General features: G+C 49.6%; 1 protein-coding gene across 5 annotated transcripts; it reads left to right on the top strand.

The window, feature by feature from the left end:
- Nucleotides 1-6075: 6075 nt before the first annotated feature.
- Nucleotides 6076-19961, top strand: ATOX1 (antioxidant 1 copper chaperone). 5 transcript variants are annotated; one of them, XM_053927035.2, is made up of 4 exons: nucleotides 6076-6198; nucleotides 10285-10360; nucleotides 12806-12975; nucleotides 19556-19961. In XM_053927035.2, exons 1-3 carry the CDS (start codon nucleotides 6193-6195, stop codon nucleotides 12928-12930), a joined length of 207 nt encoding a protein of 68 aa, XP_053783010.1. In that variant the 5' UTR covers nucleotides 6076-6192; the 3' UTR covers nucleotides 12931-12975; nucleotides 19556-19961. The 5 variants fall into 5 exon arrangements, with proteins under 5 accessions (XP_053783010.1, XP_045041082.1, XP_024432720.1 ...); XM_045185147.3 differs by lacking the exon at nucleotides 19556-19961 and adding an exon at nucleotides 19121-19530; XM_024576952.3 differs by lacking the exon at nucleotides 19556-19961 and adding an exon at nucleotides 17193-17330.
- The last annotated feature ends 4513 nt before the right edge of the window (nucleotides 19962-24474 follow it).

Raw genomic sequence — 24474 nt, 5'->3', positions numbered from 1 at the left:
ATAGAGATATTCATATAGTAGGCATTTAGACAGATATGTGAGCAGAGTAAGAACCATAGGCCAGGTGCAGAAGGTCACCAGGGCAGAAAGCCCCGGATGCCTAGCCACGGTCAATTGCAGGGTGGGAGCTCCGCCCCTAGCATATCACTGGTCATGAGGTTTAGACCCCCTGAACTTTCACATCACTGGTTATGCGGCCGGATCCTCCTCTGACCTTCCTCCTCTGGCATGTCACTAGTCATGTAGTAGACCCCCTTAGAGGAGGAACGAGGGGGGGCAGAGAATGTCTCTCACATCTCCCACACAGTCCCTTGCATGACCACTCCCTTAAGCATTAAGCCCTCGGGACAATGAGGTTCTGAGTCCCAGCAAATAATCTTTAAAAAAAAAAAAAGATTTTATTTATTTATTTATATTTAGAAAAAGTGAAGGGAGGGAGAAAGAGAGAGAAAGAGAAGCATGGATCAGTTTGCCTCTCGCACATCCCCCACCAAGGATCTGGCCGGCAACCCAGGCATGCGCCCTGACCGGGAATCTAACTGGTGACCTTTCGGTTTGTGGGTCTACACCCAATCCACTGAGCCATCCCAGTCAGGGACCATCAAATCATCTTAAGAACAAAGCATCGGGTCTGATGACCAGAGACAGTTTTCTTCAAACTAGAGATAACATCTAGGCCTCAGTTGTGTCTGAGCTCCAGGCCCAGCAGAGCAGCAAAGCCAGAGGAAAGACGCCTTGACTGACATCAGCACCAGCTTCAAGGACTACTGACCCCACCCTGGCGCCAGTCAGTGGAGACAAGGACCCTGAGGAGACACACCTAGAAGGCTGACTACTATTCCTTGTATCCTGAGGCGGCCAGATAAAAGTCTTTCAGACCAAGGACCCAGTTCTCCCTCATTCTCTCTCTCTCACCTGAGGCTTTTCCCTCTCCTTCCCCCCAGTGTGCACCTTTGCCTCCTTTCTCCTGAGCTCCAAGGGCCCTTCTTTTGCCCCTGTAACTTGTTTCCTGAGCCCACTGACTCCTTTCTTCTACCGCTCAATTCTACCTCTATGACCTTCTAAATAAACTTTGGCTTGTAGTTGAGCAGTGACTATGAATTTTTTCTTAGCCAAAACTCAAGGACTGAGGGCTAACATCTGGTGCTGTTTGCCATTAACAATATGAAGAACTACAAATGTGGCAATTTTGGACTTTACTACAGAATGAAATTCTATATTGCCCCTTCAGCTATACAAGGGATTTTGAAAACGAGGCATTAAGGTTTCAATCTGCCTTCTTCCCATACTGCTAATTTCTTTTCCTTTTGCTCCGTACCACACAAAGATCATACAAAGATCCAAAGACACCCTTCACTGGCTTGGAAAAGCATGCTTAATTGGGTTTCTCCTTCCGTTGGCATTGACTGCAAGCACAGTACCCCCTCAAAGTCCATGGAGTGTTGACCACGCCCCAGGTGCCTTGCTAATGCTCTCTACAAAGATGATCTCATTAATGCTCATAACCACCTTATTTCCCATTTCTCAGAAACAGGCTCAGAGAGGTTAAACAACTTGCCCAAGGTCACACAGCTAGAGCTAGGAGCTAGGGCTCCCGGATTTCAAGTCCAGGTTTTTTACCCACTGCCCGAGGAAGGAGGATATAGCCCCAAGTAGGGAAAGGGGCATGCCTTCCTCAGAAACCCCTGAGACCCTGGGACTTTCATTCTCTCAGGTGTGCCACCAGATAATGCTGTCTTAGACAGATTTCCAGGTAGTTTGAGAGTTTTGGGGTCCATAGCAAATGGTGGCAATCTGCAGCCAAAGTTCTTCGCAAGGATTTTTTGTAGCACACTCTATACACTTCCTATACAGACCTAGGAGTCATCACTTGCTGTGGCTTGGAAGAGGGACAATATTTGAAGTCCCAATAAATTGCCTTGTATCAAACAACTACTATGTAACAGGCACGGTGCCAGGTGTAGTTTTTCCATTTCTCCTCAGGGAAACGCTGAAGCACAAGGTGGGCAAAAGTAAGTTTACAGCTGTGAGCATGTGGAACACAGAGTTTATTCTTGTACTACTATTTACTAATGATTATATTATTCCCCATTCAAACAACTGTAAACCTGCTTTTGACCCACCCTGTACTAATTCAATTTTACAGAAGTAGCAGCTATGGCTCAGAAAAGTTAAGTGACTGTCCCAAGGTCACATAGCTTGAAAGTGACAGAGCTGGTATTCAAAATCAGGTTAATATCACTTGAAATCCAAAGCCCAGTAAGGAAGAATGGAACTATTTTATGTATATAAAATAGCTTATCTAAACCTCAAACAGCTCATCTCAACAGATGGGGAAACCAAGGCACCAAAACTTTAAATCATTGTTCAGTCATCAAATCATGAAAAATAATTACTTGCTAATACCAAACGTCAGCAAAAGTGTGGGAAAACTCTCTCATACACTGCTAGCAGAAAACATAAATTGGAATAGCCATTCTAAGGGAGGAGGCAGCAGCCAGAATGGCCTTTCTCTGCAAAGCTGAGCCCCAGCACCTGCCAAATGGTCACTCCAGTAGGTGGGGGCCAGAGGTGGGGTGCACTGGGAAGAAGGCACCGACCACTGTGGGCAAACTCACCAGCTGCACATGGCAATGGTCCATCCATGCCTGTCCTCGCCACAGCACTGTGAGCCAGAAGGGCCCAGCGCCCAGGCCCCCGGGCGTGGTGAGGCCATGGCTGACCTGAGTTCACAAGGCTCGTGCTGAGACTGCTGGCAGTCTGGAAGTCAGAACTCCTGAACTCTTTTTCCCCGCTGTGGTCCTTTTCTTAATGTTCATTATAGAAAATATGGCAAAGAAAAGCAGAAAAGGAAAAATTTAAAGATTACCTATAAACTTGGAATGGTTGAGGGTAGTACACATAGATCAGAAGACACGAAAATGTGGTTGGTAAGGCTTTGGCAACGTGGCTCATCTCAGTTGAGAATGAGTCAGTAATTCCACTAGGAGTTTAGTCTACGTAAAATTTTAAGAAAAGATGTGTGTATATAAACTGCCATTATGTAATCATCAATAAAAGATTGGAAGCAACCTATATCTCTGTCAGTGGGGGATTGTATCTAGAAAGTGTCAGGGGCAAGCGACAGGAAGTCTGAGTAGCCGTGGCTGAAATAAAGAGGGGCTCACCTGTCCCACATAGCTAGTCTGGGCGCAAGCTGCGGCTGGCGTTGGCTCAGTCTGCACCATCAGAACCAGCCTCTCTAATTCCCTTGGCATTCCCCTCATAGTTGCAAGAAAGTGCACTTGCACTCTAGATATAACATCAGTTTTCTAGGCAGTGATATCTGTTCTCTTTTATGAGAAAAGCGACAGCTTTCCCAAAATATTCCTAGCAGACTTCTACTTTGAACTTGTCATCCAGAGCTCTATTGTATGGGCAAACTGGCTGCAAGGAAAGATGGGAAAGAAAGTATTTAGGGATCCAGCCAACACCTTAGTAGCAAGAGTAAAAAGATTGGGAATAGGTGTTGGATTAGCCAGCCAATGGTTTCTGCCATAGAGGCTGGTTAAGTAAACTATGGAACAACTGAATGATATAGCACTATGCAGCCAAGATAGAAAGATAGAGAACCTAAAAAGCATCCCCCACCCCCACCCCACCTCCACCCCTAGGCTGAGATCCAAGCTTGGTCCACTGAACGCCCTGCTGGTGGAACTTGCTAGAAATCCACCCTCTCAGCTGGAAAACCACCTGCTAGGGTGCTGAAAAAAGCTATTCACATAAAGAGGCATCTCACTGAAGGCACTCTGCTATGAAAGCACACCATGGGGGCTAGATACTGGGGGTGCTGGCTGCTAGGTGCTGCTGGTCCCTGAGTACAGCAGGAGCCTGGTGCAGGAGAAGCCATCCTCAGAAGCTGGGCATGGTGCAACTCATGCTGCAAGGGCTTACTGAGTGAGCACAGTAGAAACAAGATGGAAAAAGCTTTCCCCTTCCAGTGTCTCTGCAGAGCCTTTACTGAGGAAGCTTACCATCTTGCCAGTTAGGAAAGGAAAAAAGATTTAAAGGGTCTGGATCCAGCCTCAGCTGCTGGGGCTCAGTGGATTGAGTGCTGGCCTGTGAACCAAAGTGTCACCGGTTCAATTCCTAGTCAGGGCACATGCCTGGGTTGTGGGCCAGGTCCCCAGTTGGGGGCACTCGAGAGGCAACCACACACTGATGTTTCTCTCCCTCTCTCTCCCTCCCTTCCCCTCTCTAAAAATAAATACATAAAATCTTTAAAAAATATATAAAGGATCTGGACCCTTTTTCACAAAGCAGGCAAAAAGGATGAATTAGACCTGAGAGACAATGACCAGCAGTTTCTTTAAAAGGTTTCATGTATTGAGACTACAGTTTTCCTTAACCAGCGGTTCCCCAAACCAGGAAGAGGAGGGAACTAAAAGTATGCCTTGAAGTTAAGAAGCAATGTATGCAGGGTGAGGTCTAGAAATCTGAGGGGTTTTATTTATTTATTTATTTTTAGAAAGTCGGGGAGAGAGGGAGAGAAACATTAGTGTGTGGTTGCCTAACACACACTCCCAACTGGGGATTGGGCCCACAACCCAGGCCTGTGCCCTGACCTGAAATTAAACCAGCAACCCAGGCCGGCATTCAATCCACTGAGCCACACTAGTCAGGGCTAGACATCTGAGTTTTTAATAAGCTCTCCAAGCACTCTGTTGATGGAGAGATCTTTGGAACTGCTCGGACTGAGCCCCTTTGGCAGAATCCTTCGATACTCCAAGGACAGAACCATCCTGGTGCTGTGTGTGCACAGAGGGGCATCTGTGTGTCTGTGTCTGAAGCTCCAAAAACTGGCACGCCTGTTTCTCTGGAAGTGTCCTGGGCCATCTCTGCCTCCATCTGTCTTCACCCATGGCTGTGGGGCTCATGCCTCTGTGGCTTCATTTTTCCATCTCTTTATGTGCCTGCCTCTCAATCCGAATATCTCCACCTCTCAAGCCATGCTCACTCTTGCCTTCTAACATTTATACCTGCTCTTCTGTCTACCTCCATCCTTCCCAAATTGCTCATCTTCCTTCAGCATGTAGGGGTTCATAATGAGTCACCCCAAAATGAACCTCTGTGATATGTGGATTATTTTGAGCTAAAGGCATCTGAGCTCCATTGCACTCAAGAGAAACTTCAGCACGCCCCCTCCCAACTACTAGAATTTAAATCAGGGGCCTTACCAGAAATCACTTTCTAGGACCTATGTGTTAGGGCAAGCTTCTAATTACTGAACTTCTGCCCTTCTTATTCCGAGAATAACCTTCCTTCCCTCCAAAGCACCTGACCTCATCCTTAGCTCACAATGTCATATATTTATTTCCCCTTTCTAACTCAGAACATCTCACATAGGTGGGGTCTGTCATTCATGTACGTGGGGTTTCATTCAGGTATGTTACTAAATTGGATTTCTTTCTCTCATTAATCTGTGTGATGACAATTTAATTATTAGACTAGCAGAAAGAACCTTGGAAGGTAGAGGAAAGTTTCTTTCTCCTCCAGCATCAGATAAACCTGTACTCTTCTCCTGAACTCATTTATTACCTCGGGCCAAAATCTCCCCTCTCCCTCCACACACACACTCACACACACTGTAGTCCCAATTAGAGATCCTCTCTCTGCTCCCATGACACATTTCCTTTAACACTGCAATATCCTGCCATGCTTTGGTGGCTCCCGGCTGGGCTATGTCTTTTCCACTACTGCTTTTGGAGGCCTAGTACAGTTCTGGCTCAATGTTGGAATTCAATAAATAGTGACTGAGTAAACACAGCAGGTTGTCCTTTCAGGGAGGGGCGGGGTCTGTCCTGTTCACTAAGGGGCCCTTGTACTCCTAACGCCCCTAACACGAGCCAGAAACGAAGGCTGCAGTCCATAAAGGGCCGACCGGAGGTAGAAGCCAGCCGGGTAGGGTGCACCGCCTCGCTCCGGAGTGGCAGGCGCCCGGGGCCACGCCCGCCGGAAGAGGGCGGAGCGACCAGGCTGTCAGGCAGCCCAGGCCGGCCGGGCGGGGGGCGGGGCCTCGCTGCCGGCCGGGCGGAGGGGGCGGGGCCAAACCTGCGGGGCGGCTCCCTAGGGCGCGCAAGCCTGGAAACCCAGCAGCTAGAGCGCTCAGAACCTGCAGGAGCGTCGCCGCCGCCGCCCACGTTCCCTTCAGTCATGCCGGTAAGTGGCCGCCCCGCCCCCGCCCTTGCCCGCGCAGGTCTGAGGCCCCCGGCTTGTGCCTCGGCTGCACAGTTGCTGGGCCAGATGTCGCTCTTCCAGGGTTCAGGCCGCGCCGGGAGCTCCTGCCCCTTCTCAGCCCTCCCCACGCAGCCCCCTGCTTCTGCGAAGCTCCCGAAAGTCCAATGCGAAGGGGGCTTTAGGTAGGAGTCAGGCTTCGGAACATCGTGGCCGCTGCAAGGCCTCCGGCGACAAGCCCAGACCTTCCCTGCATAGACGGGGAAACGGAGACCCAGAGCAGGGCAGAGAGGAGTCCGCGGTCACACGGGGAGTGGGTGGCGAGTGGGAACTAGGACTCGCAATTCCTGCCCTTCCGCCTGGTGCGCCTCCGCGGCGCTGGCCTTGAGAGAGGGGAGGGGGTGGCTAGGGCCTCGCGGACGGGGAGGGTTTGCAGAGGTCCGTATTTTTCTTCCCTTCCCCTGACTACTCCGGCCGACTTTCAGGCTGGGCGACACTGAATGGAGACAGTGCTTTGCCGGTCACTCTCTGAACCCGAACCCAGGAGCCCCGGAGAGGTTCAGGACCTGCCCAACGTCTCCTGTTGCTCCGTGGCAGGGTTTCAGGAGGACAGAGGAGGTCTTCCCCGGTCTTCGCCGCTTACTCAGTCTTAACCGCAAATATCTGGTAGCTCTTGGCCTCATTTTGTAGATAAGAAATTGAGGCCTCTTCGCGCACTTTCCGGGTCGGGAGCACGCCCCCGCCCCCACCCCGCCTTTCCCTACCTCTTCTTCATCGCCCCACCCCGGCCTTGTTATCTTCGCCTTTCTTTCTTCTAAGCTCCTAGGGCCCTTCTTTCGCTTCTGTAACTTGTTTCAGAAGCCCCAGCTGGCTCGTCTCTGTAACTTTCTAAATAAAGTTTCTCTTATAATTTGAAAAAAGGAAGGGAGGGAGGAAGGAAGGAAGCAAGCCTTTTGCAAATAAAAACTCCCCCAAAGCACGTAACTTACGCAAGGTCGAGTTGGAAGATGAATAGAGCCAGGATTAATCCCCTTGTCTTCAGATGCCCAGTCTCTCCTGGCCCGGCCGCTTGGTAAGTGTGGACAAAAGTCAGTTTGGCTTGGGAGGAAGCTTTGATCCCAGCTGCATCCTAGAGATCCTGGTTGGGTCAGGTGGTGCTTAGCACTTTCCCCCAGGGTGCCTAGTTCACTGCTCTGTGAACCCAGCGAGTACTCAGAGGTGTCTCCCAGATGCCCTGTGTCTTAGCCTCTTAGCTTTGGGGAAGCTGACAGATGAGCCAGAGGCCCCCTGGGCCAAGCCACAAACATTGCATGTGTCATTTCCCTTGGGTCTTGCCAGGTGCCTTGGGACAGAACCTCAGACAACACAAAGTATGGACAAGAACCCGACAGCATAGGCTCCCAGGTGAACCAATCTGCCTGTGGCAGGGTCAGAGGACAGCATCAGTCACCCCTGACTGGGGTAGTGAGGCCACCAGGGTTTTTTTTGGGGGGGGGGCAGCTTGAGGATCACTGTCCTCTGTTCACTTCTGGGGATTTGGACAAACAAAAGACCCGTGCGAGGGGATGGTCGGTAGGAAGAGGGCACTCGGCCACATCTTGAGACGAACAGCTGGAGGAAGGAGGATTTAGCAGAGGGCCTACCATCGAAACGGAAAGGGGAAACCTGCCTCCTGAGGGGTTTGTCAAACACTTGGAATCTCAGAAGCCTACTTGAGCATCTGCTCCTGCTTGCCAACCCGATGACCTTGAGGAAGCTCCTTTGCTTCTCTCTGCCTTGATTTCCTCATCTGTAAAATGGGGATAAAAACCGACCTCACAGGACTGTTAGTATGAATGGGAAAATGCCAGCGAAATACTTGGCACAGCCGCTGGCATAGCTAGTCCACGAGGAGCAGTGGCTGTTGCAGAGACCTAGGACAAGTAGGGAAGAACCACAGGTGGGCAGATTTCAAACCTCATTTTAACAAGGACTGCAGTGGTTATGGGTTCAGGCTTTGGAGACTATGTCTGGTCTAGGCCCTGCCACTCACTGGCTGTGTCCACTGAGTGAGTGACCTGACCTCTGAACCTCAACTTCCTCTCTTGTCAAGAAGAGATAATAATAATGAATTATTCATGGGTTACTGTAATGATTAACCAATGTAATTCTCAGAGGTGCTTAGAACCAGGTCTGACACAGAGGAGGCCCTCAAATACTATTAGTGGTAAACTCCCCTTATTCAGGGCGTTCAGAGGCTGAATGTCCCGGAGAGCTGAGAAAGATTCCTTGTCTGAGAGGAGCCGGGCTACGTGACCCTACTCTGTTCCCACCCTGCCGAGTCTGAGGTTCTGTGAAAGCACTGTGCGACTTGCTGGGCTTTTTCATCCACTTTAAAGAGGCTGTGGGAGCTGGAGCGACACCAGGCCGAGCGTCCAGTGGCAGGCCAGTCTTGGGGTTCCCTGTGAAGCAGCATGGAGAACTCTGTTGGTTACATAGATTTTTCCACCACCATCTAATTTACTTGTGCAACTCAGAGGTAGAGGAGGAGAACACCGAAGTGTGACGTTTGCCACCTGGAAGCCACCAGCAGGCTTCTGGCCTCTGCCCTGTGGAGGCTGGAAGGAGAGCTGCTGTCTAGTCTGCACAGCAGGAAACTTCAGATGTCTGCTCACTTCAGGTCCTCGGGCAGCAAAACCTCCTGCTCCTTCACGAAGTGTCCCCACTCTCAGAGGTCCTGCTCGGAGTCAGGATGGTGGGGCGCAGTGCTGTGTGCTGGTCCGGAACGAGCAGGGAGTCCCTGGAGCCAGGAAAGCCTGGGTCCATGTCCCAGCCTCAGCCCATACTCGCCACGTGACTGACTGTGCAGTTTACTTAACCCTGAGTCAAATAAGGTGACTAGCGCCCGTTGCAGGCTGGGTGAGGGCTACCTCAGACACCAGATGGAGAGCATCGTGGGCACTCATCGATTTGGGTCTTGTATCAGCCTCGCAAACCCTTTAAAGCTTAGCACACAAGTGCACGCCACGGGCAGATCTTGACCATCTGTTTGTTCTAGAGAAGGAGTCAGCAAATTTTTCTTTGAGGGCCACATAGTAACTACGTGAGGCTTCACGAACCATGTGGTCTGTTACAACTACGGACGTACCTAGTTTCATTTGCAGTTAGCTTTATTGTGCTTCACAAATGTAGATTATTATTATTATTATTATTGTTTTACAAATTAAAAGCAAAACCCTCCACCAGCAAAGAGGACAACTTGCTTTATGGGGACCCCTGCTATGTTGCGGTGGTCTGGAACTGGACTCACGATGTCTCTGAGAGCCTGTTGTGGGGATGCGGCCATGAACTAAACAAGCCTCTGTCTTCTGGGAGCTTAGTTTGTTGGATATCGTGGAGACATAGGATGTCCAGCCTGTGTGAAGCATCCAGGAGCCTGGCCTCCCTTACTGGTCTGCCCTCCCACTCCCTGGGAGCATGTGCCATTCCATCTCCTTGCCAGGAATTAGGTGATGCCTCCGAGAAGGCGGCATTTGGGTGCGAACAGTGGTCACTATACATCAGAATCACCAGGGAAGCCTTCTAGCCATTGTAGATGCTCCAGCCCACTCTTGCTGATTAGAACCTATAGGTTTTACAAGCTCCCCGGTGATTCTAATACAAAAGGTGATCTGATGCATTGGTAAGACCACCAGATCAGCATGGCTCAGGGGATGGGCGTCCACACTTGTCAGAGTTGATGGTGCTGAGATGGCCCCAAGGCCTAAGAATCAGGGTTTTGAAGGTGAGACTAGAAGCCAGCATTATAAACTAGCTTTCCGGCTGATTGAACTCACAGCATGCCAGACACTGCTAAAGGAGCTGGAGGGATTATCTCATTTAATACAATAGCCTGTGAGATACAGAAATCCTTGGTTACTCCACTTTGCTGACGAAGACAGTGGGGCCCAGAAACAGGCCACTTGTGGGTCGGACGGCAGCCAGGTCCTGCCCTGTGTCTCCTCCCCTTGTCTTGGCCCTTGAGTGGGCTGCATGCCGGTGGGGTGTGTGGGTCCCTCCGCAGCGCTTGGCTTACGGTCCCCTTTGTTTCAGAAGCACGAGTTCTCCGTTGACATGACTTGTGAAGGCTGCTCGAATGCTGTCACTCGGGTCCTCAACAAGCTGGGAGGTGAGTGAGTGGCCCTCGGTTGGGAGTGAAGTGGGGGAAACTGATAAACTTTATGTCGTGTTCAAATGCACGCAGACATGGAGCCGGAGAAGCTTGAGTTCAAGCTGATGATAACGGTAAAACTAAGGTGTATTGAGTACCTAGCATGTGCCAAGTACTCAGCTTGGTGGCTTTCATTTAATCCTCACAACCATTTAGGTGCTTCTTGGACTATATCTCCATTACAGCAGGAGGGAACTGAAGTTCAGAGAGGTTAAGTAACTTGACTGGGGCCGCACGGCCAGTAAGTGGCAGAGCTGGGATTTGGCCTTGCAGTCTAGTTCCAGAGCCCTATCAGTACCAGTTAGCATGTTGGTGATCTCCAGTGGGCTAATTTTTGTTATATGGCAATCTGAGTGTCATTTTCTACTAGGACTTTTTAAACTGTAACAATTTGAATCAGTCGTGTAGAACTCCTAAAGCACCTTTTCTGGACATATTTAGGAAACCATTATTCTTATCTAACCCCTCAGGTCTCAGCTGGGGAAATGGAGGCCCAGAGAGGGCTGAGGTCTGGCCCTGGGGCTCCCTGAGGTAATGACTGAGCTGCGGTCAGATTTCTGGTAGTGCTGGGCCAGTCAGCCTTCTAAGATTTTCATTTTAAAAAAAATTTATTTTCAGAGAGACAGGGAGGGAGGGAGAAACAGAGGGAGAGAAACCTCAACATTCAAGAGATATATCCATTGGATGCCTCTCGCATGCCCCCTACTGGGGACCTGGCCTGCAACCCAGGCATGTACCCTGACCAGGAATCGAACCAGTGACCTTTTGGTTCATGGACTGGCCAGGGCAGATTTTTATTTTTAAACCCTAAATAATAATACCACCAACTTTTCAAAGGGCTTCCCTTCGGTGTGATCTCGTTAGCATTTAAAGCAGTTTCCTGAGCTGTATATTCCATCTGTGGAATGAGGATGTTGTGGAAAGAACCCGCTGCTGACTCGTCACATGACAGTGGCCTCTTCCTCTCTCAGGCCTGAGTTTCCCCAGCCACCACGTGAGAACGTCAGTCTGTATCTGCTTTTGCCATGGGTACTTAGAGTGAATTTCTGCTCAGAAGCCCCTCATATATGGAGAGGCACGATGAAATGAGGGTGGGGCTGCATTTTGACAGCTCAAGGACACCTACCCAGGAACCTGGGCTGCAAGGCACACAGTTTGAAATCCACTGTGTTAGACAGCCCCAGAGCTCCTTTTGGCTCTATGATGCCAGAGGAGGGAGATACTCCTGAAGGGAAAGACAAAAACCCAGAGGGCAGCACGGATACATTGTAACACCCATCCACCCCAAGTATCCATTTGCTACAAATTTAGGCATTTGTAGCAAATCTTGTCCACCTGATTTTTAAGGCCTCTTGACTGATGCTTGGGGATCTGCTCTGAACTTGGGGACAGGTCTCTCCTTACCTTTCACTACTCTCCCCACTTGAGTGGACTCTTGAGATGGCTCAGAAGGGTTCCCACTTGGTTAGGGCCCTGGATGAGCAGTCCTGGGCCAGAGGAATCACAGACTAATGGCATACTTGAACTTGGGAAGACCGTAGGGGCTGGCCAACCCCATCTGCTTCAGTACAGATGGGGAAGCTGAGGCCTATAATGGGCAAGACCCAGCAAGTCAGTGGTGGAGCCACATCTAGAACCTATGAAGGGCCTCCACTCTGTACTCTGTGGTCTCCGTAAGACCCATTCAACACACTCCCTTGTGCCGCTGGGGGGCTTTAAATCGGCACAGCCCTTGAAGAGGGCAGTTTTGCAATACCATGTAATGTTGGAAATTGTTGCCCCACAATTTCCACCCTGTGAATTCATGGAACAGAAATCTTTTCACAGGTTTTACAAGACATGTTCGGGGATGTTGACTGTATCGTTGTGGTAAGAGTGAGAAACCGGAAGCCACCTCAGTGTCCTTCCGCAGGGGATTGAGTGGATGCAGGGCGCATCCACTTCATGGATCAGGGTGTTGCTGTTACGAACCAGGATGCAGTCAGTCTGGGCATGCTAAGACGGCAAGGCATCCTGGCCACTGGGAAGTGAAATATAGCAGGACCTGTTTGTATAGTAGGATGCCTTTCGGGGGGTTATTTCCCATTTGTCTGTCGGGGGAAAGACTGGAGAGATGCCACACTACTCGGAGTGGTCTCTAGAGGGTGAAGAGAGTAGGGGCCTTACACTTTCCGTTTGATCAGAGACGTTTGCCCCTTTTTTACAATGGTACATCTCTATTATCTTTGCAAGTCCAGGGCAGGGATCAGCAAACTACAGGGAAAGTTTCCTGATCGCTGGTCTGGAGGCGGCCGGAAGAGTGGTTGTGAATAAGGATTTCAGAGCCGGAGCTCTTTCTCGCTCTGACTGCCAGGGTCTCTGCTTCTGCCACCGCCACCCTCACTCCACTTCCTCTTCCTGCAGGTGTTCAGTTTGACATCGACCTGCCCAACAAGAAGGTTTGCATCGACTCTGAGCACAGTGTGGATGCTCTGCTGGAGACCCTGAAGAAAACGGGGAAAACCGTCACCTATGTTGGCCCCAAATAGCAGTGGCCTGGACCCCTGGCCCACAGGGTGGACCAAAGTGGGCAGGTGGGTGAGGTGCAGGCACTTCAACAGGGTAGTTGAGTAGCTAATGCAAACCACGTGTCTGGGGAGTCCTTGCAGCCCCTGTGAGGAGAGGCTGCACCACGTCATGTCTCCCAGGACCCCTTTCATGACATGGGTGCATTTCGCGATCAGCCACGTTTAAGTTGGGAGCACGTGACCCTGAACAGTGTGTCTTTTGCTTTGAGCGGTTGACGTCCTATCAGAGGCAACCCCTATGCCCTGGGGTTCATGCTTCTGGGCACCAGCCAGGTAAGTTAATTCAGAGTGGCGCAAACCAATCACATATCGAAGCTGGAAATTCCCACCTGTTTTGTGTAATCCAGGGGGCACATAAGTGGCCTTGTGCCTGCCCTCTCCCCTAGGGGGACCAGGGCGGAGCCTACCCATCCATCCAGTGTTCCCTCTGTGTCCAGACCGCTTCGCAGCCCCACCCGCCCAGCTGTCACTGCCCCTGTCTTGCACTTGGTGCGGGAACTGCAGTGGTCGCCGCAGCCCTGTGCGCTCACTGTCATGGAGGAGAGTGAGGCCTGAGGGGCAGTGGTGGGACTAAAGCCCCACCCTGGGCCAGTGGCAGAGGCAGAGCAAGAGATACCCGGAATCAAGGTTTTGTAGTCACTGGTGGCATTGTCCCCTGACTGGGCCTGTGGAGAGCCCCCAGGCAGAGGCAGCCAGCTATGACTGGCTGGTGGGCACGTTGGTCCCCAGCGAGCACAGCCTTCCTCCTAAAGGTTGCACTGGAGGCTGAGCCAGGGCAGTGTCCTGGGGGAATAGCAACCTCACGTTCGAATCATGAAATGTCACATGTGTCTGTTTCCCTCACCCCCATTCCGTCCATGGATGCGACTCATGTTCAGGATGAGCTCAGGAAGAGTAATCAGGATTCCAGCCCTGCCCTCCTGTCATGCCTGAGTTTATGGGCCTGAGCCTCAGTCTTCCCGTCTGTAAAAACAGGGCTCCACCCTCTCCGCTGCTTCCCTGCCTGGCGGGGGTTCCTGTGAAGTCCCTCTGAAAATGAAGGCTTAGCTCAGAGAAGCTGAGGGCTCCAGCATGTTGCATAAAATACCTGCCAGTTGTAAACCAAACTCAGTTTAACGTTTGTCTCATAGTATTTTCTTAAATTAAGGTGAAATTCACATGACATGCCATTAACCATTGTCTAGTGTTCCATTCATAGATATTTTAGTGTATTCACAATGTTGTACAATCACCACCTCTCCATAGTTTGAAAAGTTTTATCGCCCCAGAAAAATTCCCTGTACCCATTAAACAGTCTCTCCCCACGGCACCCCACCCCCCTCCACTCTCTGCCTCTCTGGCTTCAGCTATTCTGGACTTTGCATAGAAAAGGAGTCGGACTCCAGTCAAGATGGCGGCATAGGCAGACATGGCTCACCTCCTCCCACAACCATGTCAAAATTACAACTAAAATATAGGACAGCCATCACTCAGAACAATCAGAAATTGAGTTGAATGGAAGTCTGACAACTATGGAATTAAAGAAACCACATCTGTCCAGACTGGTAGGAGGGGCATGGATGCGGAACGGGCTGGTCCCTCACCCACATGTGGTAGATAAAAATTCAGGAGTCATATCTTGAGAGTGAGGAATCCCAGCCCCACACCAGGGCCCCCAGCCCAGGGCTCCAGTGCCAGGAAGATAAGTGCCCCCAACTTCTGCCTGCAAATCCCAGTAGAGATTGAGTCAGTGGAAGAAACTGCTGGAGCCCCAAGCAGTTCCTCTTAAAGAACCCACACATGGACTCACCTACTCAGACTCAGTCCCTCTGAGTTCCAGTACCTGGGTGGCAGCTTGAAAGGCACCAGTGGCATACAGGGAGAGACTGGAGTGTCTGGCAACAAGGAGAACAGAGGTCATTGTCCCTTTTCTAAACCTTCCACCCACAGAGCCAGCAGACTGGTGCTGTATCTGAGACTCCATTAACCTGGATAACACTGTTTGACCTGCCGTGGAGATCCCCGAGACTCTGCCCCACCCAACTTACAGACACTGAAGCTGTCTTTATATATGAGTGACTGGTCTTGGTTCATGCCTTACAACTTCTTAAATTCTATCAAATAAGCAACTGCTGGCTTCAGTGAGCCACTTGCAGCAGCCAGCCTAGGTTTGTAGCATGGGGATCTCCAAGCCCAGCACAAGGAGCAGCCATCTCAGATTGCTATATAGCTCAGGCAGGGTGCCCCAGGTAAAAGGGGTGCAAGAAGGAGAAGAGAAAGAGCAAGAAATTGGAAATCTATTTGAAAACATAATGAAAGAAAACTTCCCTAATTTGGTGAAGGAAATAGACGTACAAGTCCAGGAAGCACAGAGTCCCAAACAAGATGGATGCAAAGAGGCCCGCTCCAAGACATATCAGAGTTAAAATGCCAAAGGTTAGAGATAAGGAGAGACTCTTAAAAGCAGCAAGAAAAACGAAGTCAGTTACTTATAGGGGAGTTCCCATAAGACTGTCAGCTGATTTCTTAAAAGAAACTTTGCAGGCTAGAAGGGATTGGCCAGCCCTGGCTGGTGTGGCTCAGTGGATTGAACTTGGCCAGTGAACTGGAGGGTTACTGGTTCAATTCCCAGTCAGGGCACATGCCTGGGTTGTGGGCCAGGTCCCTGGTTGGGGGGAAGGAGAGTGGCGAGTGAGGGACAACCACACATTGATGTTTCTCTCCCTGTCTTCCTCCCTTCCCCTCGGTCTAAAAATATATAAATAAAATCATTTTTAAAAAATCTAAAAACAACAAAGAAAGAAGGGATTGGCCAGAAATATTAAAAGTCATGAAATGCAGGGACCTAAGCCAAAATTGCTCTACCCAGCAAAGATGTCATTTAGAATTGAAAGGTAGGTAAAAGAGCTTCCCAGAGAAGCAAAAACTAAGAGTTCATCATCACCAAACCATTATTATATGAAGTGTTAAAGGGACTTATTTAAGAAAAAGAAGATCAACACTATGAAAAATAAAATGGCAAAAAATACGTATCTATCAGCAATTGAATCTGAAAAACAATCTAAGCAACCAAGAAGAACAGACAGAGTCATGGATACAGAGAATGTTTTGATGGGTGCCAGACGGGAGGGAATGGGTGAAGAGGTGAGGGTATTAAGAAGTACAAATAGGTAGTTACAGAATAGCCATGGGGATGTAAAGTACAGTACAGGAAATGGGGTAGCCAAAGAATTTGTACGAGTGACCCATGGACATGAACAATGGTGGTGGGATTGCTTGAGGGAGTGGGGGGTGCTGGGTGGAGAGGAGCAAAGGGGGGGAATGAGGACAACTGTAATAGCATAATCAATGACATAATTTTAAAAAGGAATCATACAGTAGGTGATGTTTTGTGTCTGACTTCTTACACTTAGCGTGATGTTTTCAAGATTCATGTGAGTGGTAGCCTGGGTCAGTACTTCGTTCCTTTTTGTGGCTGGGTAATTCTCAGCAGTTCTCATTCATTTTAGCTTTTCTTATCACAGGGAGTTTCACCCATCCACAAGTGGAGTCGTAAAGGTGAACGCCTGCGTGCTCCTCCCCCAGCTCCTACAGTTGTCCCGTCACTGCCGTCCTAGTTTCATGCAGGGCTCCCAGCCCCATGTTCCACAGAACATTCTAGACAGCATGTAATTTTATCTGCACATATCTCAGCAACCACGCGTAGTGAGGGAAGGCTCCCCGAGATTGGGTGCGTGCACTGGGTGGGAATCACCGGTCCAGCACTTGGCCCTGCACGCCTGGGCAACATCTCTCCCATCTGTCTTTGAGTCTGTTCTAAGTGTCCCCCTCCCCCCAGTGACTGATTTCAATCCAGGTTTGGGAAGCAGAGCTAGAATGTTGGTTGGTTATAAAGTCACTTTGATCATCTGGCTGGTGTCAGGTTTGTTTGCTCAGGATCGAGTTCATTGTCTTCCCAGTGTGAGTGGAAACAGGACAGGGAGTGCTGGCGCGGCAGCCCTGGGTGTTCCCCAGAAGAAGCCCTCAGCAGTGACTGACTTAGCAAAGTGAACGGGTTCCCGTCAAGCCGGGAATAACAGACTTGGGAGCCACGTGCTAGACAGCAGGCTTTCAGGTGCTGTCCAGCACCTGGGTTTCCCCGCTCACCCTCCACAACTGCCTCTTAGTGAACCTTTGCTTCTGCAATGCTCCCACGTGCACAGCAGATGGCGCCTCTGTTCCACCTAACATCTCATCTCTTCCAGGACTCTGATCCTCTCCTGCCCTCCAGACAGATGGGAACCTGGCAGTCCTGCTCACCGCTGGCAGCTCCTGCAGAGACCCCCCACTTGCCCTGCTCCTCCCTAGCTTCCCGGCAATAAAGTCGAACTGCTTTTGTTGGAGATGTTGTCTGTTGCATAGTCTTGATGTACTTGCTTACAAGCTACGCTGTGTTGCTCACGTGTTGCTCTGAAGGAGACAATCGCAGTGCTTGCTTGGGGTGGAGTTCTCAGGGCTCCTGGCTGGGAGTAAGAAGCCCAGTGGATTTTGATGCTTTGCTGTGTGATCTTTTGCAAGTCACTTAATCCTCTCCGCACCTCACTTGCCCTCCTGCGGAAAGTGAAGGTGTGGGGTCAGATTGGTGATCTTCCTTCTCTTCACTACTTTCCTAGAGTCCATGTTTGAAAAACTTTTGTCCTATCAGGTGAATGTCCAGTCTTCAAACAGGAATGGGAAGAGGGAGGGAAGACAGACTGCCTGGGTTAGAGTCCACGCACAAGCACCTCAGCCGGGCCACTCTTCCTGTGTCTGCAGGACACAGGGTGATAATAGCACCTCCTGCAAATGGCGGTTGTGGGGTTAGATGGGGCCGCACATGTGAGCCATCCACTTAGAGCAGGCCTGCCAGTGACCTCTCCCTGTCCGCACGTGTGATGTTGTGTTTCTTTAATCACAGATGTGTAGAAATGTCAATTACAGTTTCAGTCAGCCTACAAATGAGGGTCCAAACCAACCAACCTAAAAATCAGTGCCTCACGCAGAGTTGATTCATCTAGAGCAAAACAAAAGGAATGTTCAGTTTGCATAACTTTATTTTTTTAATTTTTTTTAAGAAGACACGTTTTAAAAGAGTTTCTTTATTTTTAGAGAGAGGGAGAGAAACATCAGTATGTGGTTGCCTCCCACACACCCCCACCAGGGGCCTGACCTGCTACCCAGACATGTGCCCTGAGTGGGAATTGAACCGGTGACCCTTTGGTTCACAGGCCAGCGCTCAATCCACTGAGCCACACCAGCCAGGGCTAAATATTTCTTTAAAGCAACAGTTCTCAAACTTCTTCATCCTTAGACCCATTTACACTCTTAAAAATTACTGAACACCTCAAAGGGCTTTTGGTTATACATGGGCCATGCCATATTAGAAATCAAAACCTGGATTTTTGAAATGAGTACACAGACATGCGTCCCATCAGCCGTCAGAACTAGATGAGGTCGTCGCACAGCAAGTCGATTCTGGAGATTTCACTGGACTGCTGGAAGAAAATGGCATCTTATGAAAATAGTTTTCACCTCACGCACCTTCCGAAAGGTCTTGGGGACCACATGTTGAGAATCACTGCTTTAACCCTTAACCATTTATTGGGCAGTGACTGGGGACCCTGGCATAAGACCTGACTCTGTACTTGGCCACCTGTGACCTTGGACCAGTCACCTAATCTCTCCTGGGGGCCGTTTCCTCTTCTGCACAATTCACGATACCTGCACCTCGGAATGTGGCAGCCAGAATTAAGACTTGGTTTTGACTCTAAACTGGGTGCCAGCATAATTTTGGTTCCATTATGAAGTTATTAAACAAGTCTCAGGCATTTCTGCCTTTGTGGTCCCTCTGGGGCACAGGAACTTTCCCAGCCTTCATGGCATCAGGGTTTCTTGGCCACAAGATGGCAGTGTCCTTCGGATTTACCCATCCTTGGAGGAGTGTTTCTGTGGGCTCTGGGAGTGTGTGTGAACAAGAGTTTTTCCTTTTTTTTTTTTTTTTCACAACTTCTGCCCGCCAGAGTCCTGATTTAGGCTGGCTGGCCCATTGGGAATGCCTGAGGGTTGAGGCACCGGTGCCTTGTGGGGTGAGTGGTTCTGGAGGAGCTCCTTTGCTTTGGTTCTTCTCCACACCATCTCTGCCTCTGGAATCCAGGTTTGCAGCTGAGGCCCCAGGGGAGCTGAGGAAGCTCCCACGCCTGCCTGCCCGCAGCCCTGCTGGCGTCCCTGGAGCAACGGAGATCACACAGCACAGCAAGGGCTTCTGCAGGGGTGGGACCGGAGCAGAGGCGTGCTTCCCGGCACCTGACCCAGCCCACCTGACCCAGCCCACCTTTCCCAGCCTACTCGTGCTGTGTCTCCCAGGTGTCTCCCCTTTGTCCCACTGTACGCGGAGTGATTCCCTCCAGCGGCCTTGCCAACTCCGCCTTGTCTCCGCATACAAATGGCCTTCCCTCCCTTACGAAGCACAGCCTCCACGAAACCTCTGCACAACTGGAAGTAATTTATTCCTCCCCTTGGCCCTCAGCACTTATCCCACCATCAGTGTTGTGGCAAAGCTTTTGGTCCACGTGTCTTTCTTGTCTTCCAGGACCCAGCCAGACATCACTTTCGCAGCGCACAGAACAGGCACTAAGGCAATATTTGATTGGCGTGCAATAACTGCCATTTGGGGGACATTTGTCTGTCGTGCCTCGCATTAGTCTCATCCCATCCTATCCGGTCCCCGTGGACTGGACAGTGGACTAGCCCAGCGGTGTGAAGCCACGCTCCAACGTCAGCAGGCCTGTATCCAAACTCTGCTTCCCTCACTTGATAGCGAGGTGACCTTGGCCAAGTTACTGATTCTCTTGTGCAGCTCAGTTTCCTCACCTGTACAATGGGGATCGTAATACTACCTGCCCCAGGTGACTGCTGCAACTTAAATAAGATCTATCTCATGCCTAACGCTCGATGGTGGCATAACACAAATACAGCTTTTGAAAAACTTTATTGATCGATTGATTGAGAGAGCAAGAGAAACACTGATTTGTCATTTTACTCATTTATGCATTCACTGGTTGGTTTTTGTATGTGCTCTGACCTGGGGTCAATTGAACCTGCAACCTTGCTTGGCATATGGGGGCGACACTTTAACCAGCTGCCCTCCATAGGCACACACTGTCTCACTTCAGTCTCAGAAGGTATAGTTTACGCCTCCACCTTCTTAGGTTTCTCATCTAATATACAGATGAGAAAACAGGACCCTGGATGGTTAAGCAACCCGTCCAGGACCCAAGTAAAGCTTTTTGTTTGAACAAAAACTTCGCAATTATACAATTTGAAGTTTGAAAACTGAAATTTGAAAGGTTCAGATCTAGATCTTTTCAACCATGACAAACTAAAAGTAAAAACGGAACCTTGGGCGCGGCATGGTGTGGGAGGTGAGTGCCTGTCGTCTGGGACATGGCCCTCTTTGTGGCATTCTCTTTAATTAGTGCTAGTCTCTTAAAAAACCCAAGTCTGTAATTTCAGGGGAGTGTCTGTCAGAGCTGCTTTTAGATTCCATGTCTTTAGGGGCTGTGGCCACATAGTTTAAGGAGATGAGTTTCCTAATCTGCTTCCTAAGGGGGAAGGTCTGCAAATCCCCTGACTGCCGCCTGGAGCCTTGAAATAAAACATCAAAGTCCCTGGAAAGAAGGATGTTATCGCCCATTGGTTTCTTTACCAGGGGTTCCTAGCCTCCTAATGCTTTCAGAATTGTACATCCCCAGACAGCTACAAGCAGGCTGCATCCTGGGTAAGGGGCAGCAGGCTCTGCAGACAAAGGGGGTCAGTCCCAGCCTGGCTGTTTACCAGCTGTGTGAGGTTGCTTAACCATCCGGGGTCCTGTTTTCTTGTCCGTATACTAGATGAGAAACCTAAGAAGGTGGAGGTGTAAACTATACCTTCTGAGACTAAAGTCAGACAGTGTGTCTACGGAGGGCACTAAGTGTGGCTGTCGTCATCATCATCACAGGATCTTAGGAAACAAGGAGACCTGGCCTGTCATCCAGCCTCACGTACACACCCCCTCCCTCTCTCTGTGGCCCCAAGTCTCAGCCTGTGCACGGCTCCTGAGAGGGAGTGCCAGGAGCAGCCTGTTCTACCCTGCACAGCCCCGTGAGGGAAAATGCTGGCACAGAACCCACTCTTGTCTCCCTGGCACATCTCATCCATCCAGCCTTCCCCACGGGGGTCTCAGAGGCAAAACACGCTTTCCCTTTCCTTCCCATCACCCCTCTCTGCTCTGCCCCACAGGGAACACCCCAAATTCCCTCCCTCAGCCCTTCCTCAGGGACAAGGCCAGAGTCATCAGCCATGATCACTGGCCTCTTTGTTGATGCCCTTTTGAGAGTAGAAGCCGAGAGCACACGGCAGAGGGCAAGCAGTTCTGGGCCCCACCCATCCAGCTTGTGCAGTTTCCCGAGTCAGGAGTCAGCACGGAAAAGCCGGACTGAGTCCAGCGGGCACGAGGTCCTCCAACGGAGGGAAGCTGGGCGGGTTACTTTTCCTCCTCGGCACCTACTACACGGGTAATGCACCTGAAGCAGCCAACAGGTATTTGGTGCTCAATCAAGGCTGCACTCTTAATTTACATTTTTGAGAAGTTTTCTCTGAATCCTACCACTTGGTAAAAGGGCTGTCGGGCAGGCCACGGCCAACACCAGACCCAGCCCCTGCTCTGCACCACCACTGCCCCTCCCAGGCTCCAATTTGGAAGTAGTCCTCCTGGAAAGGGCCACCATTCGTGGGTATCTGACTCCTATTTTGGTCCAAACAGAAGCTGTGGTTCTCTCTATGTCCCTGGTCATTAGAGAAGCCAGAGAAGCCATTGAGGTGGTGGGAGGGGCCCCAGGGAAAGGTTGAAGGCTGAAGACTGGAGGAGAAACCTGGATTGCTGAGATCTCCAAATTCCCCTCCAGGGCCAGGAGATGCCCCAATCCCTCCCACCAGTCCCTCCCACTGGCACCTCAGGCCTCTGCCTCATCCTCGGAATGAACACGCCCAGGGATGGCAAGTGCCTAGAAGAAGTCTAGAATGGTAGAACTGGACAGATCTATAGAAAGAAAAAGTCCTACTGCCTCATTTGTTGGTATTAGTGGAAGTATCTAACTTTTGATGATATGAAAGGATTATTTTAACAATTTAAATCTTACTTATATATCAGTCTACCCACTCCCCCCATCCCCACCCCCTGCAATCTCCAGATAACAAAGAAAACCCTTGCTTTTTGGTGTATAGCCTTCCAGACCCTTTTCAGGCTTACGTGAGTGTATGTAAGGAAACAAAAAAGGCAGAGCAGTATAGTGTTTAAAAGTTCAGGCTCTGGAGTGAGACCATGTGGCTTCAGACCCAGCTCTATATCTCACCTGCAAGGTATTCAGCCCACCTAGGCCACTGTCTCCCCATCAGTAAATTGGAGATCATGCGTTCATATCATAATGGGGTTCTGAGCATCCACACAAATCATTTGACACAGTGGCTGGTGTATAGAAGACTAAATAGACATTAACCATTCTGTTAATATTGATGTTCTGCAGTCTGCTTCTTTAACTAAATATTTCATGGACTCGTTTTCATGTCAAATGTATGATTACCTGTAGCTGCTTCTGTGCTTCGGTGCTTGTTGAATGAGGCAAAGGTACCGTGTGGCCCACAAAGGCTAACATGTTTACTGTCTTGACCTTTACAGAAAAATGTGGGCCCATGGTCTAGACCAGCGATTCCACACGGTGGTCTATGGAAACCTAAGGTTCCGTACAGGTATCTCAGGGAGAAGAGAGGAGTGGAGGGTGGAACTCCAGCACACTTTTCTGCCAGGACGGATCCACCAGCTACTTAAGGAAGAAATTATACCAATTCCCTACAATCTCTCTCAGAGAGTAGAAGCAGAGGAAAATCTCCTAACTCGTACTCTGAGGCCGCCATTACCTCGATACCAAAAACAAGACAGAGATTACAAGACAAGAAAACTGCAGGCCAGTATCTCATATGAACGCAGATGCACAGATCCTCCACAAAAGGTGGGCAGGTCAAATCCCACAGTGTTTAAGCAGAGTTGCACACCAGAACCAAGTGGGACTTATTCGAGGTGTGCGAAGCTGGTTCGCCATTTGAGAGTCAATGGATATAATCCATCACATCAATAGGCTAAAACAGGAAAATCACATGATCGTGTCAGTAGATACAGAAAAACCATTTTACAAAACCCAACACCATTCATGACAAAAACTCTCAGTAAACTAGAGATAGAGGGCAACATCATCACTTGATAGAAAATGCCTACCAAAAAAACCCCCCATCTAACTAAAAATAACCTCATACTTAATGGTGAGAAACCTGAAGCTTTCCCACTGAGATCAGGTACAAGACAAGGGTGTCCCCTTTCTCCACTGATTTTCGACATCATACTGGGAGTCCTTGCTAATATAAGAAGAGAAAAGGTACACAGATTGGGAACAAGAAATAAAACCACATTTGTTTGCAGATGAAATGATTGCCTGTGTAGAAAGTCCAAATGAACCAGGGTTCAGAAACCTTCCAGATTGGTGCAGACATCCACATACCAGGAGGGTGTGCACCCCAACTCTATTGGGACAGAAGTTCCTGTGGGGGAGATCCTCCCAGAACTTACCCTATCTCTTCATCTCGCTGTTCAAGTATGTCCTTTAGCATTTCCTTTAATAAATTGGAAAATGTAAGTGTTTCTCTGAGTTCTAGCAAATAATCAAATACAAAGGGGAAGGGTCATGGGAATCTTGTAGTCAAGTCAGACAGAAGTTGTGGGCAGGCTCCTACCTGTGACTGGCCTTTGAGCAGGGGGAGTCTTGTGGGACTGAGCCCTTAACCTGAGGGATCTGACATCATCTCCAGGTAAATAGTGTCAGAATTGGGTTACATTGTAGGACACCCGGCCAGCGTGGTGTGGGAATAAACTCACATGTCTGGTGACCGGAAGTGTCCGAAGTGTTCGGTGTGAAAGTAAAGGAGACAGACACAGAAAGAGAACTGTAGGTTTTTCCAATAGTCATCTACGGCAACGTGGTAAGATGTGTCAAAGCCAGCAGGTAGATACAATTTTAACTTTATTATCCTCTATACTTTGTACGCTTGAAGTACTTCACAACTTAAAAGAAAAACAGACTAGCCCTGGCTAGTGTGGCTCGGTGGTGTGAGTGTTGGCCTGTGAACTGAAAGTTTGCTGGTTCAGTTTCCATTCAGGGCCCATGCCTTGGGCTGTGGGCCAGGTCCCAGCTAGGGGGCATGCTAGAGGCAGCCAATCAGTGTTTCTCTCCCTCTCTTTCTCTCTCCCTCCCCCTCTTTCTAAAAATAAAGTCAATAAAGTCAATCAATAAATAAATGAAACAGACTTGATATATAAACACAGAAAATATTGCCAATAGTTCAAAAGGGCATACAATGAAGAATAAATATTCCACTCATTTCAGGTCCATGGTCCTTCTTCACAGAGACACTGATTATTACCAG

Source organism: Desmodus rotundus, chromosome 6, assembly GCF_022682495.2.
Source record: "Desmodus rotundus isolate HL8 chromosome 6, HLdesRot8A.1, whole genome shotgun sequence".
In the NCBI taxonomy this organism is placed as follows: Eukaryota; Metazoa; Chordata; class Mammalia; order Chiroptera; family Phyllostomidae; genus Desmodus; species Desmodus rotundus.
Note: the sequence above shows the minus strand (reverse complement) of the source record. Positions and strands in the feature narration are given on the sequence as shown.

Coding starts and splice junctions, on each gene's coding strand:
- ATOX1 (XM_053927035.2), top strand. Junction 10,361..12,805: donor GGTCCTCAACAAGCTGGGAG/GTGAGTGAGTGG, acceptor CTCTTCCTGCAG/GTGTTCAGTTTGACATCGAC.